The following is a 14,558-nucleotide window of genomic DNA, read 5'->3' as shown; positions in this document are numbered from 1 at the left end:
GCCAAATGTGCTTCAAATGAGTTCATTTGAAGCTCATTTGGCAGTGATTGATAACAGACTTTAGTTAGGGTTTCTTGGGTAGGCCTATTGCATGACAAGCTTTGCACAGCTGGATTTGTTTTCTGACATCTGTGGACACTGGACATCCATTTTCAGGAGGACTCTCCAGAGATGTTTGATTGGGTTCAAGTCAGGGCTGTGGCTGGGCCACTCAAGGACATACGTATGCCATGGTCATTTCATTGTACTGTTTGAAGGTGAGCCATCAGCCCATTCAGGTCTTCATCAAGGATATTTCCAGCGGTGCGACGCATTGTGAGCTTGTAGATCTGCTATTTTCAAAAGATTTTCACACATTTGATAACTTGAAACGGGACATTCTGCTAAGTAGGGATGCACCGAAAGGGAAATTCTAGGCCGAAACCGAATACCGAATATAGGAAACAGTTGGCCGAAAACCGAATATCCGAATATGATTAATATTATATATATTTTTTCCTACCATTGCTGTCATGGCCGTACTTTAAAGCTACCTGATTTATGGCAAAATAAATGGTTATGGCAAAACTAAATTTTTTAATAATTATCACTATTATGGGTCCATAAAACATTTATTCAGCTCTTTTGAATGCATTAATTGCATACACTATTCGGTGATATATTTTCTGCCTATAGAGGGTATGCGCGTGACATCATCATCAAACCCAGAGGTTATGCAGGAACACCTACTGAGTGGCAAAAAACTACTTTCTGGCCTTGACAACCCATGCATCCAAACAGAAAAGTCCTATCTGATTGCATTAAACAACATTAAACTATGTTAAACTCACTTTGCCTGTTGCTTTGCCACTCGATTTGCCACTCGATGTGCCATTCACTTTAAGGATGCGCATACCCTCTATTTGGGCTGAAACCGAACAGGCCGAAAATGCATTTTTAGCCATTTTCTGCTGAATATTGTCTGCGGACGAATATTCGGTGCATCACTATAAATTAGTACTTTTACTTTTACTTTTTATTTTCAAGTGAATACTTTTGTACTTCTAGACTTTTACTTGTAGTATTGATACTGGATATTTCTGTAGGCTACTTTTCTTTGTTCAGCATTTCCTCAACCTTTTCCAGTCCACAGTCCCTGCTGCTGGAAACTCATTTAGTTTTATAGGCTAGCCATGCAGGCTATAGCCCTATATGTATGTCTGGAAATTAAAGCAGGATATGAGTTTTTGATTGATTGATTGAAATATTTATTAACAGTTTGCAGAATTACAGTATATTTCGAGCACAAACTCAATACAAAGACTGTTAACTGTGAGTGGACGACCCAATTAAGCATTACACTTGTTTACAAGAGGGTCCACCATGTTCAATTCATCAAAACATTTAGAGACGTACAAATAGACACTTCTATAGTCAAAGAACAGAACAGATCATGAATTCATCATAAAGGAGGTAAAAAGGGAAAATAAACATGTACAGTGAGGGGAAAAGGGGGGGGAAGTAACAAGGTGTCCACCAATGATAATGTAGTGGTATGGAGTAAAGTATATATTTATAGCAACAATTTGCCACAGACATGGAGTCTTGCCACGTACACATTTGTCCACTATGGACAAATCGATGACCCACTGCTAGCATATATTATTATTGGTGCACTGCCTAAATTCACCCCCAGGTGAAGCGGCAAGTAGGCCTACGTCCTCTTCATTATTTAGCAAGTTGGAAGAAAGCCAAGGAACTCAGAGATGATTGTCACAGGGAGATCGACTAACTCCCTGGCCTACCCTGTGCATGAACAAAGGGTGGGTTAACTTATATTATGATTCATCATGAAAGATATATCTTCATTAGGGGGAAAGGTTTTTAAACAAACGGTATAAGGGGTCGGAACTATCAGGAACCTTTCTGTCGTAGGCCTACACATGCAGTGACCTACCGTATTCAATAACATTAAAACAAAATACTGACATAAGACGAGTTAATAACTCGTCTTGACTTATATCAGTATTTTTTTTATAACTATAACTTTTAGAAGTTGCCAACTGGGTTTACCGGCTTACTTCCTCTCAGTGTGTGACAATAAGATAAGAAGAATGATATAGCTCTGACGTCTGACAACGCCTTATTGCGGTCGTGTGTCGACTTCTAAAAATAGGACCGTGTTTGTTTATGACTCATTCAACAAGGGAACAGCAACACACACATTTTCCCCAAAGTGTTAACAGGCAGCAAGCAAGGCAAGCCCAGTAGAAAGAAAGACAACCCAGAGGAGGAGCAGTGAGCACCACCACCATGGCACCAACCAATATGACGTGCCCGCGCAGGTGTGGCTCATGCTCGTCCCCGCCACCCCTCCCCCCAGCTACAATCCCCGGCCGCGCGCTCTCGTCAAACTAATTCATTGTATCGGATTGGAAGCCACACAGAGCACAGGGAGCGCGACGTGACGACACCAACTGCTGCTACACCACTACACACATAAACTGCAGGTAAACTACTTCACTTAATAATTTAATTATGTTATGAACACGTTGTATTGGTGATCCGCAGATGTACTTTTAATTATGAACGGCCCTAAATTGTCCACGAGCCACTTGGCGGGTCGGTCCAGGCGGACCCGCGGCTAAAAAGGCTAACTGAGTTAGCTTATTTTCCCCCAACCGACCGACCGACCTCACATTTCAACGCCGCTTCCTTTTCTTCCGCACTTCATTAGCATTCTATACGTGTCTGTCTTCGTTACATTTAGGGTTCTTCTCTCTTTGAACGGGGTAACGTTGGTATGGATGAAAACGTTCTCGAAAGTCTGTTAGGGACCGTGAAGGCACTATGAAAAGTTGAGTCAATGTTCATAAACTTGTACCGCAAAGATTAGATTTTGCGATCCGAGGCTTCGGTCAAACAAGGATCTTTTTAACAACGCTTATAAATGTAACGTCTGTTTAGTTACATTTGAACACACAGAGGGCTAGTAGACCAACACAGGATTTGACTGTAGGCCCTGTGTTATAACTTAATTACAGTCTATGACTTCTTTGTAACAGGAAAAGTGCTATTTTAAAGCTCATTATTTGTTATGTTTGTAAAGTAAATGGAGAAAACCTGGCTCTTCCTTTTCTCCCTTTCTCCGGTGGTGTAAAAATATAAGTTTATGCCTACCCCCTCTCGTTCTATGGTCTATATATGCCAGGAATAAGTGTATTATGTGTACATTAAATACGCTGTTTGCTTGCCTTGGGAACGGGGGCCACCCACCCCATTCTTGCACTGCGGACACACTAGCCATCTGTTGCCTGTGTGATGACGCCATGTTTGTGGTGGTGACCCACCCAATGCCTAGGTGCTTTTCAAACCACTGTTCTCATGGAAAACAAGTAGCTCCTGTGACTGAAGCCCTTCGTTTTATTGGGGGCTTGTTCTTTGATAGATTATAATACATGTACTGTATTTAACGTGAAACATATTTCATTAAATTATATTTTGTGCTAGATTGTTCTAAATTAGCCAAATTCACTGCTATAAATGGTCAATGGTCTTAAGGTCCTTAACACAAAGGGCTATAAGGAAGGAGGAGACCGGCTTTCTATGCTTATTGGTCAGCTTTACTGTGAGCTCAGTAAGGTACTAGGTCTAGGATAATTAAATGTAAAATTAGTCAAGACACCATTCTCTAATAAATAAAACATTTAGTATTCTTGCATCTAGGAGGACCTGTATCAAAGTAGTGATTAACACTGAGTGACTCATGTATTGGTAGGCTAAATTGTAGCCTAGTATGGCACGGTTATGAACTTATGACCCTATGGGTCATATGTGTGTAGCCTATGTGTCATAACCTAGACAGGCTAGACACATTTTTTGTTTGTTTCATAGTAGGCAACTGGCATGCAGCTTATTATGCTCTTATTCAGAATGGCATATGACTGCAACAGTTGCATAAGCTTCTTCCATCATCACCAATATATAAATGGTCAGCTGAAAAGAATGTAAGAGGCATACTAAACCAAACACCCACCCCAGACAGAAAAAATCACAGTGAGTGGTGCTGTACTGTACAAGCCCTCCTCCCTGGCCTGTGTGTGTCTGTGTGTTAGGGCCGATTCATACTCCTATTTTACCGCTGTAGTGCCGAAATGATTTCTGTTCGTCAGAAATTTTCAGTAGCATCGAAGAGCCGACTTTAGGACGGTACCCGCCCCCCCAAACCTTAAATGACGTCACATTGTAGGCTCTAGAGAGCCGAACCGACTTTTATTCGGCTCTAAAATAGGAGTATGAATCGCGCCTTAGGCTGTGCAACAGTGACACTTGGTGGTGAACAAACGCTATAACGCTGACACAGGGACGGACACAGGGACACAGCCACACACATAGCTGTCTATAGGAGTGGTTGCACCACAAATGGATGGTGAATAGCTGCCTGTCATGTGAATGAATGTTTTTTTTTGGTAGACTATAATGGAAAATGATGAGTGCCAAGATGAAAAATGACAAAACTGGACCTTTTGTGTTAAGGTGTAAGATATTTTTTTCAGGAACAAAATGTCAACTTGCAATGGAGCATACTGGTAATGGCTAATGGCACAACACCGCCAGGAACAGGCGTTTTGGGTCACATATGGATGTAGCCTATACTTGCCAGTCTGCACATTGAATCACAATGATATAGTTTTTAATTATCACAATATCCTGCTGGAGGAGGTTTGGAAGAGAACATACCGATATGATCCATCAAAAGCACATCTTTTAATTTAAGCATCTCTGGAGCGTGAATCGGCACACACTGCTCCAATTACATGTACCCTACTGGGGAAAGCAATTTGTGACAGGAGAGATTGAAGGAGCCATCGTGATATAATTATACTTTGTCATTATAATGACAGTGGATAATTAGACTCAGCTGGGAGGGGTGGAGATCCAATCACTAAATTGATGGAAAGGCTGCAGCCACCCACCTCACTATGCACCACCTCTCTCTAATTTCTATCTGTTTAGTTTAATATCTGTTCAAGTTGTTCCCATTCCCATATCTATCCATCTCGTTCTCTATTCATTCCATCTCACTCTGGCATTTCTTCCATTTAATAACTCTCCCACCCATGTTTATCTTATCTATCATTTCCATCCTGTGCTGTTTGCCTAAAGTTGCTCCCTCATCCTTTTCTCTCTCTCTCTCTCCCTATCCATCTTTTACTCTTTTCCTCCCTATCTGTCTCCGTCCCCCAAATTAATTTCTGTCCCCCACTATTTCACCTTTCCTCCACCACCCCATCAATAATTATTATCTCCTTTTTGTTCCCTCCCCTCCCGTGTCTCTCTTCACCACTTAATCTGTCTCTTCCCCTATTTTCCCTCTGCATTATTTCTCTTCCATCCCCCACCAACATCCCAAATCACACGGGGCTATATCTTGTGCCACCCCTTAACCCTTAATTCTAAACTAATTTGCCATTTTTACTATTTAAAAAAACCCATTTGAAATAGTTCAAATAGACGGTCTACAAGCTCACAATGTCTCGATGTTACATGTAGATCGGCTAGTTGAACTATTTTAAAATGTTTTGGGCAAATTAGTTTCGGGATAAGGGTGGCGCGAGATGGGTCCTATAGTCTCTTTCCCTTTTGAATTTTGTCCCTTAATGTTGGTGGACATAATTGTTCAGGTGGGGATTTGTGCAGATAGTCCACGCCTTTTAATATCTAAGATTAGATGGATGGATCAGGGGTGAGCGTGTCACATATGAACATGGGTGTGTTGTGTTGTTTTTGTTTGCGTTCCTGTTGCCAACAACCTTCGTAAGAAAGATGCATGTCGATGTTATTAATACCTCACAACACGTCGCATCCCGATATGTTGTGAGCTTTTAGATCTGGTATTGTCACTATATATATTTAATATATATTTAATCACTAATGAGATTTGAATATTGTCATACTGCCATTGCCAAGCCCTTCAGTGCAGTATCAAGGCCAGTCACTCACTGCCCACTGTCTGTTAAAGATCTCTTGCTTTCTTAAATTCTTGTGCTTCCTTGAGGTTAATGTAACAACATTCTGGGTGGATCATGCTTGGCCTTTCATCCAGGACATCTTACAGTACCATCATGCATCAATGAATGTTTATTTATTATGCTGGTACTATTAATCAAGCCATTAAATTAGGCATTCTTGCGCTACACGTGGAATTGAACCCATAACCAAAGTGAACCGCTGATATTTATAACTATCCAAATCCAATCTATACAAGCGGACACAATTTCATTAGGGTTAAACCCTCTGGGAAGTGTTTTCCTAAGTCCTAACCCAGTCCCACGCAGCCTAGACTGCGGTGCAGTACCACATTTTTTAAGTGGTGCAACCACTTCCTTAAGTGTGTGTGGGTGGCTGGCTGGCTGGCTGGGTGCGTCTGAGCACGAAAACAGCATGGTTGTTTTTCATCACCTGTGCGCAACCTAACACACACACAAACACACACGCACATTAACTGTATATATGGTGATTTCGGGTGTGCCAGTACAGTACAGTGACAGTACAGTAGAGGGACCCCCCCCACATGGTAACTGTCATTTCTCAACAGTTTCGGACGTGGGGTGGCTCGCCGGAACCGGGCCGGCACCCTGGCCGTGATCCTGTGGGTCTTGAACTTCCGGGGACCCCCACACAGAGTTGCACCACTCACTTCACACGTGTGTTTCTTTTTGAATACCTCTCGAGGTTCACAGTCTTCCCTCTTTGTCCCTCCCCAGGTATTATGGCAGCCATCCGTAAGAAGCTGGTGATCGTGGGGGATGGAGCTTGTGGAAAGACCTGTCTGCTGATAGTCTTCAGTAAAGACCAGTTCCCTGAGGTCTACGTGCCCACGGTGTTCGAGAACTATGTGGCCGACATCGAGGTGGATGGCAAACAGGTACAGTGACCATGGTAGAGGCTGCCACTAAGGATTATTAAGCTATTGAGTAATTAACCCATTTAGGCCTGACGTCGAAATAAAAAGAGTCTTCTGAAAGAATATATATTCAAAGATTTGTGCCTCATTTTCACGATTTTTCAAAAATAGCAGACCTACAAGCTCGTAGCGCGCCACTCGGTGGCGCGCTATGAGCTTGTAGATCTGCTATTTTTCAATAGCTAAAGTATAACATAATGCTTAGTTAAAACACCAAAAGGGGTTCCCGCCCAGAATGGGTTAACAAAGCAATGTAAGTTCTCATAATTTATTTAGCCTGTCTTTAAAAAAAAACATTTATACATGTTAAAACAGAATTTGAAAGCATGTGCAGCTTAAAGGGATCTTTCACTTTCAAACATGTTTGGGGTCATTTAACAGCTACTTGGGCATTTGTGAGCACCCCAGACAAGTTCAAACATGCCCCCTTCCTTTACAAACCCATTGTATCTTCAAACTCTGTTAGATTCATTGGTTCTTGGTTCTGGTGACTGATATTATGTGTGGGGGAGAAATGAGTTACCATGTTTCCGCTTTCCGTGCTCGGACAGAGACACACACACATACATAAAGTAGGGACACACACAGCTCCGTAATGGAGCGAAGGCACTGCTCAAAAATAATTGAAAAAGAAAAAAACACGGCCCCCTCACATAGTGAAGTGTGTTGTCAGAGATCAACTTAGACACTGCATCGGCCACTGCTGTTCATTGGATTGATTCAAACCGTTACTGAATTCTCAACCAATGGTCCAGCGGTTTTGTTTGTTAAACAGACATATAATTATGATATAGGAGGAAACCAGACAAGGCTGCTCCACACACTCCGGAGTGTGCCGCTGCCACACCTTGTAGATACCTTGCCATTATTCAGATGTCCTGAATCCATTTTTAAAAATAAGTAATATCCTTCTTTAGTTGGTAGTATAATTGCTGTCCCCCAATCTTTATCATGACGTAATACAACTACTGTAATTTCTGTATAATACAACTGTATGTCCTGATGAAGATCTGATTGATTGATCGAAACGTTGACTGTAATACAAATATAGTATAGCAGAGCTTTTTTCCAGCATTACCAGTGTGCAGATTTTACTAGTTTTTGTAATTACCGACAACGATGAACTATGAACACCCGAGCACAAGCTAAATACTGGCACAGATCTGCTGTAAATTGTCTGAGCTACCAGCCATTTTGATGGCTGTCCAGCTAAGTCTGCTAAGGCAGAGGACTGATTCATTGTTAAAAATGTCTATAATACCTGTGAGTTTGAGATCAGAGTATCGATTCAGCCCTCTTTGTACTCTCTCTCTCTCTCTCTCTCATCGTCTTTCTTGCTCCCTAAGTTTCAACCTCTTCCCCGTCTTTCCACGCCCGTGCCTCTGTGAAGCCCATATCGCCACTCATTCATCCCGTCTTCTCACGCCCTCTTTCTGTGTTGTAGGTGGAGTTGGCTCTGTGGGATACAGCAGGTCAGGAGGACTATGACAGGCTGAGACCTCTGTCTTATCCAGACACTGATGTCATCCTCATGTGTTTCTCCATAGACAGCCCTGACAGCCTGGGTAAGAGGAAATACTAAATGAATCACATGGACGCATGTGCATTGTGCATACACTATTCATCATACATATTTCACATGCGTAATTTAAGTTTTTCTTAAAGAGATATTTCACGTTAAAAAAAACTCAGTGGTCCAGGCACCTTGGCCGGTAGTCCGAGCCACGGGTTCAACTCCCGATCCCGACGGCCTTTACTGCATGTCACTCCCCCATCTCTCTCTCCCATTTCCTGTCGGCCTACTGTCTGTCCCCTCTATAAAAATATAAAATAAAGGCGAAAGCCGCAAAAAAAAACAATCTACTCAGGCTTATGTGAACACCCCAACCCCAGACAGTTTATAAGGTGCTTGATTCAATATTTTGATATATGATATTCATTTTAGCTGCCCCGCCCCCTTGCTATACAAACCATGATAGATTCATCAAACACCATTCCTTTTTTCTTTTGACTGACATTGTCCTAATACGTGAGGGGGCGCCACTCGGTGGCGCGCTATGAGCTTGTAGATCTGCTATTTTTCAATAGCTAAATTATAACATGTTTAAAACACCAAAAGGGGTTCCTGCCCAAAATGGGTTAATGTTTCTCAGCCACAGTGGCAGAAGGATAAAAAAAATCGCCAGAAATTATTTTTACAAGCTAAAAACGATTTTTTTAAACGGACCAAAACGCATGACCATGCAACGCGTTTTGAGCTTCTAGATCGGCTATTGTCACATGTCAACATTGTACAGCAAAGTATAAAACAGGACTCAATCGGTTAATCGGCGTAATTGATTTAGTCGAGTAAAAATGTTACAATTTCTTTGTCTTGAATCGTTGATATACACGCTGGGAAAAACGTGCTTCACGAATCACGATTATTCCATTAACCTACATGAGCAAGATTAATTTGGTTGTTCTAAATGTCTTGTTTCGATATAGTTTTGGTTATTCGCTCAGCCCTAGTATCAGCCATCATTCTGAGCTTCCGTGCGTCCATATGTACTATCTTTAATCCTGTGTCCCTGCTGTGTCTGTCCCACAGAAAACATTCCTGAGAAGTGGACCCCCGAGGTCAAACACTTCTGTCCCAACGTCCCCATCATCCTGGTGGGGAACAAGAAGGACCTGCGTAACGATGACCACACGCGCCGAGAGCTGGCCAAGATGAAGCAGGTAACCCATTTTGACCTGAGATCAGATTCTAAAAATGTCTTCTACATCCTGACCGTTTTCTGAAAAAGCTGTTTCTATGTCAGTCGTTCTTTGATTTTTCAAAAATAGCAGACCTACAAGCTCGTAGCGTGCCACTCGGTGGCATGCTTTTTTTTGTGTGTTTTTTAACATGGTAAAAAGAAAAGAAAAGAGAAAAATATATATTTTTATTAGATTTATTTTTGAAAAAAATAAAGAAATATAAAATATAAAATAAAAAAAATATATATATGGTGGCGGTCTGGGACTTTTGGCGCCCCCTGGTGGCGGTGAATGTTTAATGACACGCTAAACATCTAATAGAACCTACAACCCTAACTTCTTCTTTTCATCCAATAGGAGCCTGTGAAGCCAGAAGAGGGCCGGGACATGGCCAATCGGATTCAGGCTTTTGGCTACATGGAGTGCTCGGCCAAGACCAAGGATGGCGTGCGGGAGGTGTTTGAGATGGCCACTAGGGCGGCGCTGCAGGCCCGCCGCGGCAAGAAGAGCAGTAAATGTCTACTGCTGTAAAATGGCCGCTATATATTTGGACTGTTACCCCTCGTTACTTACTGCCTGGGGCTAGGGGAAGGGATGCTGGGGAGGGAGGGTTAGCAAAGAGTGCAGTAAATGACTACCGTTGTAAGATGGCCATTCATTGGACTCAATTGAACCTAAGTTGGTCCAGGTCGGACTATGGGGCTGGGGAGGGAAGCTAAGGATATTGGGATGGAGGAGTGGGGTTGGAGATAAGCCCCTAAGCTACCATCTGGTGAATTCTGGCTGTGTGTCTGGGACGTTTGACTGCTCTACTGGCCATTGTGGCACGTAGTCAGCCAGTATTTAACAATCCTGTATAATTGTTCTAAAACTATAGTTGTGAAAGTGAAAGTGGCTGGTGCAGTTTGGGATGTACTGGCCACTTCACCAGCCACGGTGATGTTTAAGGTGTAACTGGCCACCGTGGCTGGATGTTGAGATTTCTTGCCTTGAAGGGGTGGGGTGAATGTTTGGGGATGGGAAATTAGCACAAACATGTACCGCTCCTAATAACCACAAATGTTCTCCTCACTCTTGAGTTAGCATACCTGGCTGGCACTATATGGTGGGGTGGGTGGGCGGATGGATGAAGAGGGATAGGATTATAGTAATTGTTTGCTGCTATCAATGGCCATGACTGTATACGTTCCAGACCAGGGCAAAAAAAAAAAAAAAGGACTGATTTGGACATTTCACACAGTTTGCTGTGTTGTGTGGTTGTTTTTTCTTGCCAACAAATTGTGTTGGAACGGCCTCAACGGAAGAGAAACGACACGATCTACTACTGAAGCTCTCATCCAGTCTGTTCAGACAGACTCCCGCTGTCACTTCAATAACCAATCGAACAGCTGTTTCAGTTTACCTTTTGTGGTTTCTAAGGACATGATACTGTAAAGATGTGTCAGGGTATATATATATATATATATATATATATATATATATATGATTGAAAATGACTAAAGGATAGAGTTGGATCAAAAGTTCTGTACAGACGGTACAGTCAAAAACAATAGAGGGAAGAAACATTTATAACAAGGTGAGCTGAGCTCCTCTTCATCCGTCCTCTTAAACTCGCCCTCGACAAACGATTGGAACAGATGACTGACAGTCAGTGAAATAATACAGCTGAGTGAATATTGGAATCAGCCACTGTGGCTACTGGCTGGTAATGAAAAGGAAAAGTGGTTTTCTTCTTCCTATTGTGCTCAGACAACCTGGTCAAACTCATCCAATCTAAATCAAATGTTTTCAGAAGAACTTATGTTTCTATGTCAGTGGTGCTCAACCTTTTTCATGCCCCCTAGAATTGTCTGTTATTGGGCGCAGACCCCCATCTAAAAATATGGTTCCAGGGACCCTCCAGAAACAAAGATTTGAGTTTAAAACATTCGCTCTGAAAGAATATATATTCAAAGATTTGTGCCACATTCTCGATTTTTCAAAAATTGCAGATCGGAACAACAAGAAGACAGTAAGGATTATATAATAATTATGCACACTGATGAGTTGGTATTCCAGCTGTGAGATGGAATGCCTAAAGGTGGCATCTCGATTCACGATGAAACAGAATTGGCTTTTGAGTTGAGTTGAAATTCATACAATCGCTTGACCCTGGAGTATTCCAATATTTTCTGGAATACTGAGATCTGTACATGACATTTTATTTTGGTACTTTCTCATCCTTGTAAAGAAACTAATGGACAAAGATCTCAACCTGTATATGAGATGCATGCCAGTGTCCTATAGTTGTCAGAACAGGGGGCAGTCATATTTGGGGAATATATTGTAATGCTTTTTTTTTTTTCTTTAAAAAAAAAAATACTAACCATGGAGAGAATTCACCACTGGCTGAAAGGTTTATATAACCTTATTCAAGAAATCTGAGATTACATTGAATGTCCCAAATGCTGGCTCCTTGTGACCATTGTTGTACTCTCGTCATCTTCCTCCTCGTTCTCAGTGAGGAGACCGACTCGGAACCAGAGACTAAAGTTTGTATGTATTTCCATCCGCTCTCTAAAAACTGTAATGTATATGTTGTCTTATCAGTATTTAAAATGAGAGGTAGGAGACTCGGGATTGCTTATGTGTCTTGAATTTGTTTTTTTAATGCTTTACCTGAATTATTACGGTGATTTACATTTGGTTGTTGCTACCTGTCAATCATCCATGCCAAATGCTGTTATTGGGCAGTCAGGAGAAAGGCTGGCCTCTCGGCTGCCTGTCTAGAACTCTGCAAGGACCCACCCCTCTCTTTTCGATCTCCCCTCCATTACCCAAATTAGATGGCTGGTATTTTACCGTTTTATTTTTTTAACATAAATGGGCCAAAATGTATGGAGGAACTGATTTCCTTGTTTTTTTTTCCTTTTCTTTTAATTCTTTTTTCATATGAAACATTTGTTTGTAAAAGAACAGAAACTAAGCTGTATGCAAAGTCTGTAAATATGAGAAGTGGGTTTGTTTATAATAGACGCACACACCACAAACGCAGGACTGGAAACTGTATTTGTAAACTAGCTTTGGTTTGTGTAATAAAATTACTTTATATATATAATACTTGGGTTCCATGTTCATTTTGTTTTCTGAGCTACTGCTACATGAGGGAGTTTTTAAAAAAAAAACAATATTAAACTGGTTGTGTAACATTTTAAACAATGGTAATAAATACCTATTATGAAAGAGGACAGTTAGTAAAGTGAGGAGTTCTATGCACACGAGAATAAAACAAATGAAAGAAAACAAATTCAATTATTTTTAAACTCATTAAAGGCAGAGGCAAACGGAAAGCTCTTTGGCTTTGATTTAAAAGAACAGTTGTAGCAGACCAAACAGTGTTCTGGCAGTTTGTTTTTGCTGCATAAAAAACAGAAAGCTTAGCTAAATCAGACCTGTCCCATACGACATGATATGTCTGGATGGTTCAGGATGTAGCACGAGATCAGAAATGCATTTAGGAGCTAAAGTTCTAAACCAATTAATCATAAACCAACACAGCTACTTTGGAATTGATTTGTCGACAGATTTTATAGAGACCTCCTTTGCCTCATTACATCAGAGAAGAGAAGGGGGCCTGGTATAGAGATGAATGCATCGTCACATTTGTCCAAATCCTGTTGACTGAGACATTAGTCCTAGTGTATCTTTGCTGTAATTATCCCTATAACATAATTGGAGGGTCCGAGTTTCAGAAAGCCTTCACCGTCATAAGCCAACAAAATAGCAGTGTCATTAATTGCCCTTCAATGCTCCTGAAATATATCATTGATGGACAGAAGGTGCTGTGAGACACAGTGTATAATGCTGGCAGATACCGTGGGTGGGAAGGAACAGGAGCTGCATACCGTAGGCTACTGTACATGCAGTGCTGGCAGCCAGCACGGCATGAGAAGCAAAGCAGAGAGATGCTAGTGTGAACTGGAAGGTTCCTGGGTTGAAACCAGCTCCTCCTGGAACTGTCTTTGAGTGTCCTTTTCAGTGTGTACTGAATGTGTGTGAATGGGTGAATACAATGCACATTTTAAAGTGCTTTAAACCACCATAGAAATGCAGACCATTCAGAATCAGAATCACTTTATTTGTCATTTTCTTATGTACTTGCATACAAAAGAACATGAAATACCGTTTCCCCTCAGTTATTGGCAGTGCAACATAAAACATAGAGCCTATTTAAAAAACACAAGCTAAAAACTAAAACATTTAAAAAGAGCCCCAGTATGTATGATGACATGCAATTCATATGGAAAAGTTAAGAATTACCAACACCACGCACAACCTATAAATAAATAAAGTGGCATGGTGCTATCCTTAAAAACAAAACGTTCCCAGCACCGTTTTTTAAAGTGCTGTTGTGCATCAAAAGTGCATTTTTTGTCCAGTTCAGTCCAACGCTTCATTCAGTTTTGCCGGGGGAGGGGGGGGAGGGGGCGCAGTTCGTTTATGAGCCTCACTGCACTTGGGAAAAAACTGTTTTTCATCCTAGTTGTCCTTGCCCTAATACTCCTGTACCTTTTCCCTGAGGGTAGGAGCATAAACAGGCCGTGGGAGGGATGATGGGGGTCCCCAATGATGCTGGTGGCTCTTCTGGCACAGCGCTCTTTATAGAGCACCAACAAGGGGGGAACAGAGGCACCAATGATCCTCCCAGCTGTCTTCACCACCCGATTCAGCTGGTATTGTTCCTGTGCCTTGAGGCTGCCGAACCAAGATGTGAAGCTGTAGGTCAGGATTGACTCAATGGTGCCCCTGTAGAAGGTGGTGAGGAGGGGAGTAGGAAGGCCCGCCTTCTTTAGCCTCCGGAGGGGGTAAAGTCTCTGCTGAGCCTTCTTGA

General features: G+C 41.8%; 1 protein-coding gene across 1 annotated transcript; it reads left to right on the top strand.

The window, feature by feature from the left end:
• Positions 1–2,347: 2,347 nt before the first annotated feature.
• Positions 2,348–12,785, top strand: rhoab (ras homolog gene family, member Ab). The gene is made up of 5 exons (XM_079496042.1): positions 2,348–2,489; positions 6,747–6,907; positions 8,391–8,511; positions 9,537–9,667; positions 10,046–12,785. Exons 2-5 carry the CDS (start codon positions 6,752–6,754, stop codon positions 10,217–10,219), a joined length of 582 nt encoding a protein of 193 aa, XP_079352168.1. The 5' UTR covers positions 2,348–2,489; positions 6,747–6,751; the 3' UTR covers positions 10,220–12,785.
• The last annotated feature ends 1,773 nt before the right edge of the window (positions 12,786–14,558 follow it).

The sequence above is a fragment of the Electrona antarctica genome, assembly GCF_951216825.1.
Source record: "Electrona antarctica genome assembly, chromosome: 2".
In the NCBI taxonomy this organism is placed as follows: domain Eukaryota; kingdom Metazoa; phylum Chordata; class Actinopteri; order Myctophiformes; family Myctophidae; genus Electrona; species Electrona antarctica.
The sequence above is the reverse complement of the archived record's forward strand: the minus strand, read 5'-3'. Positions and strand labels throughout refer to the sequence as shown.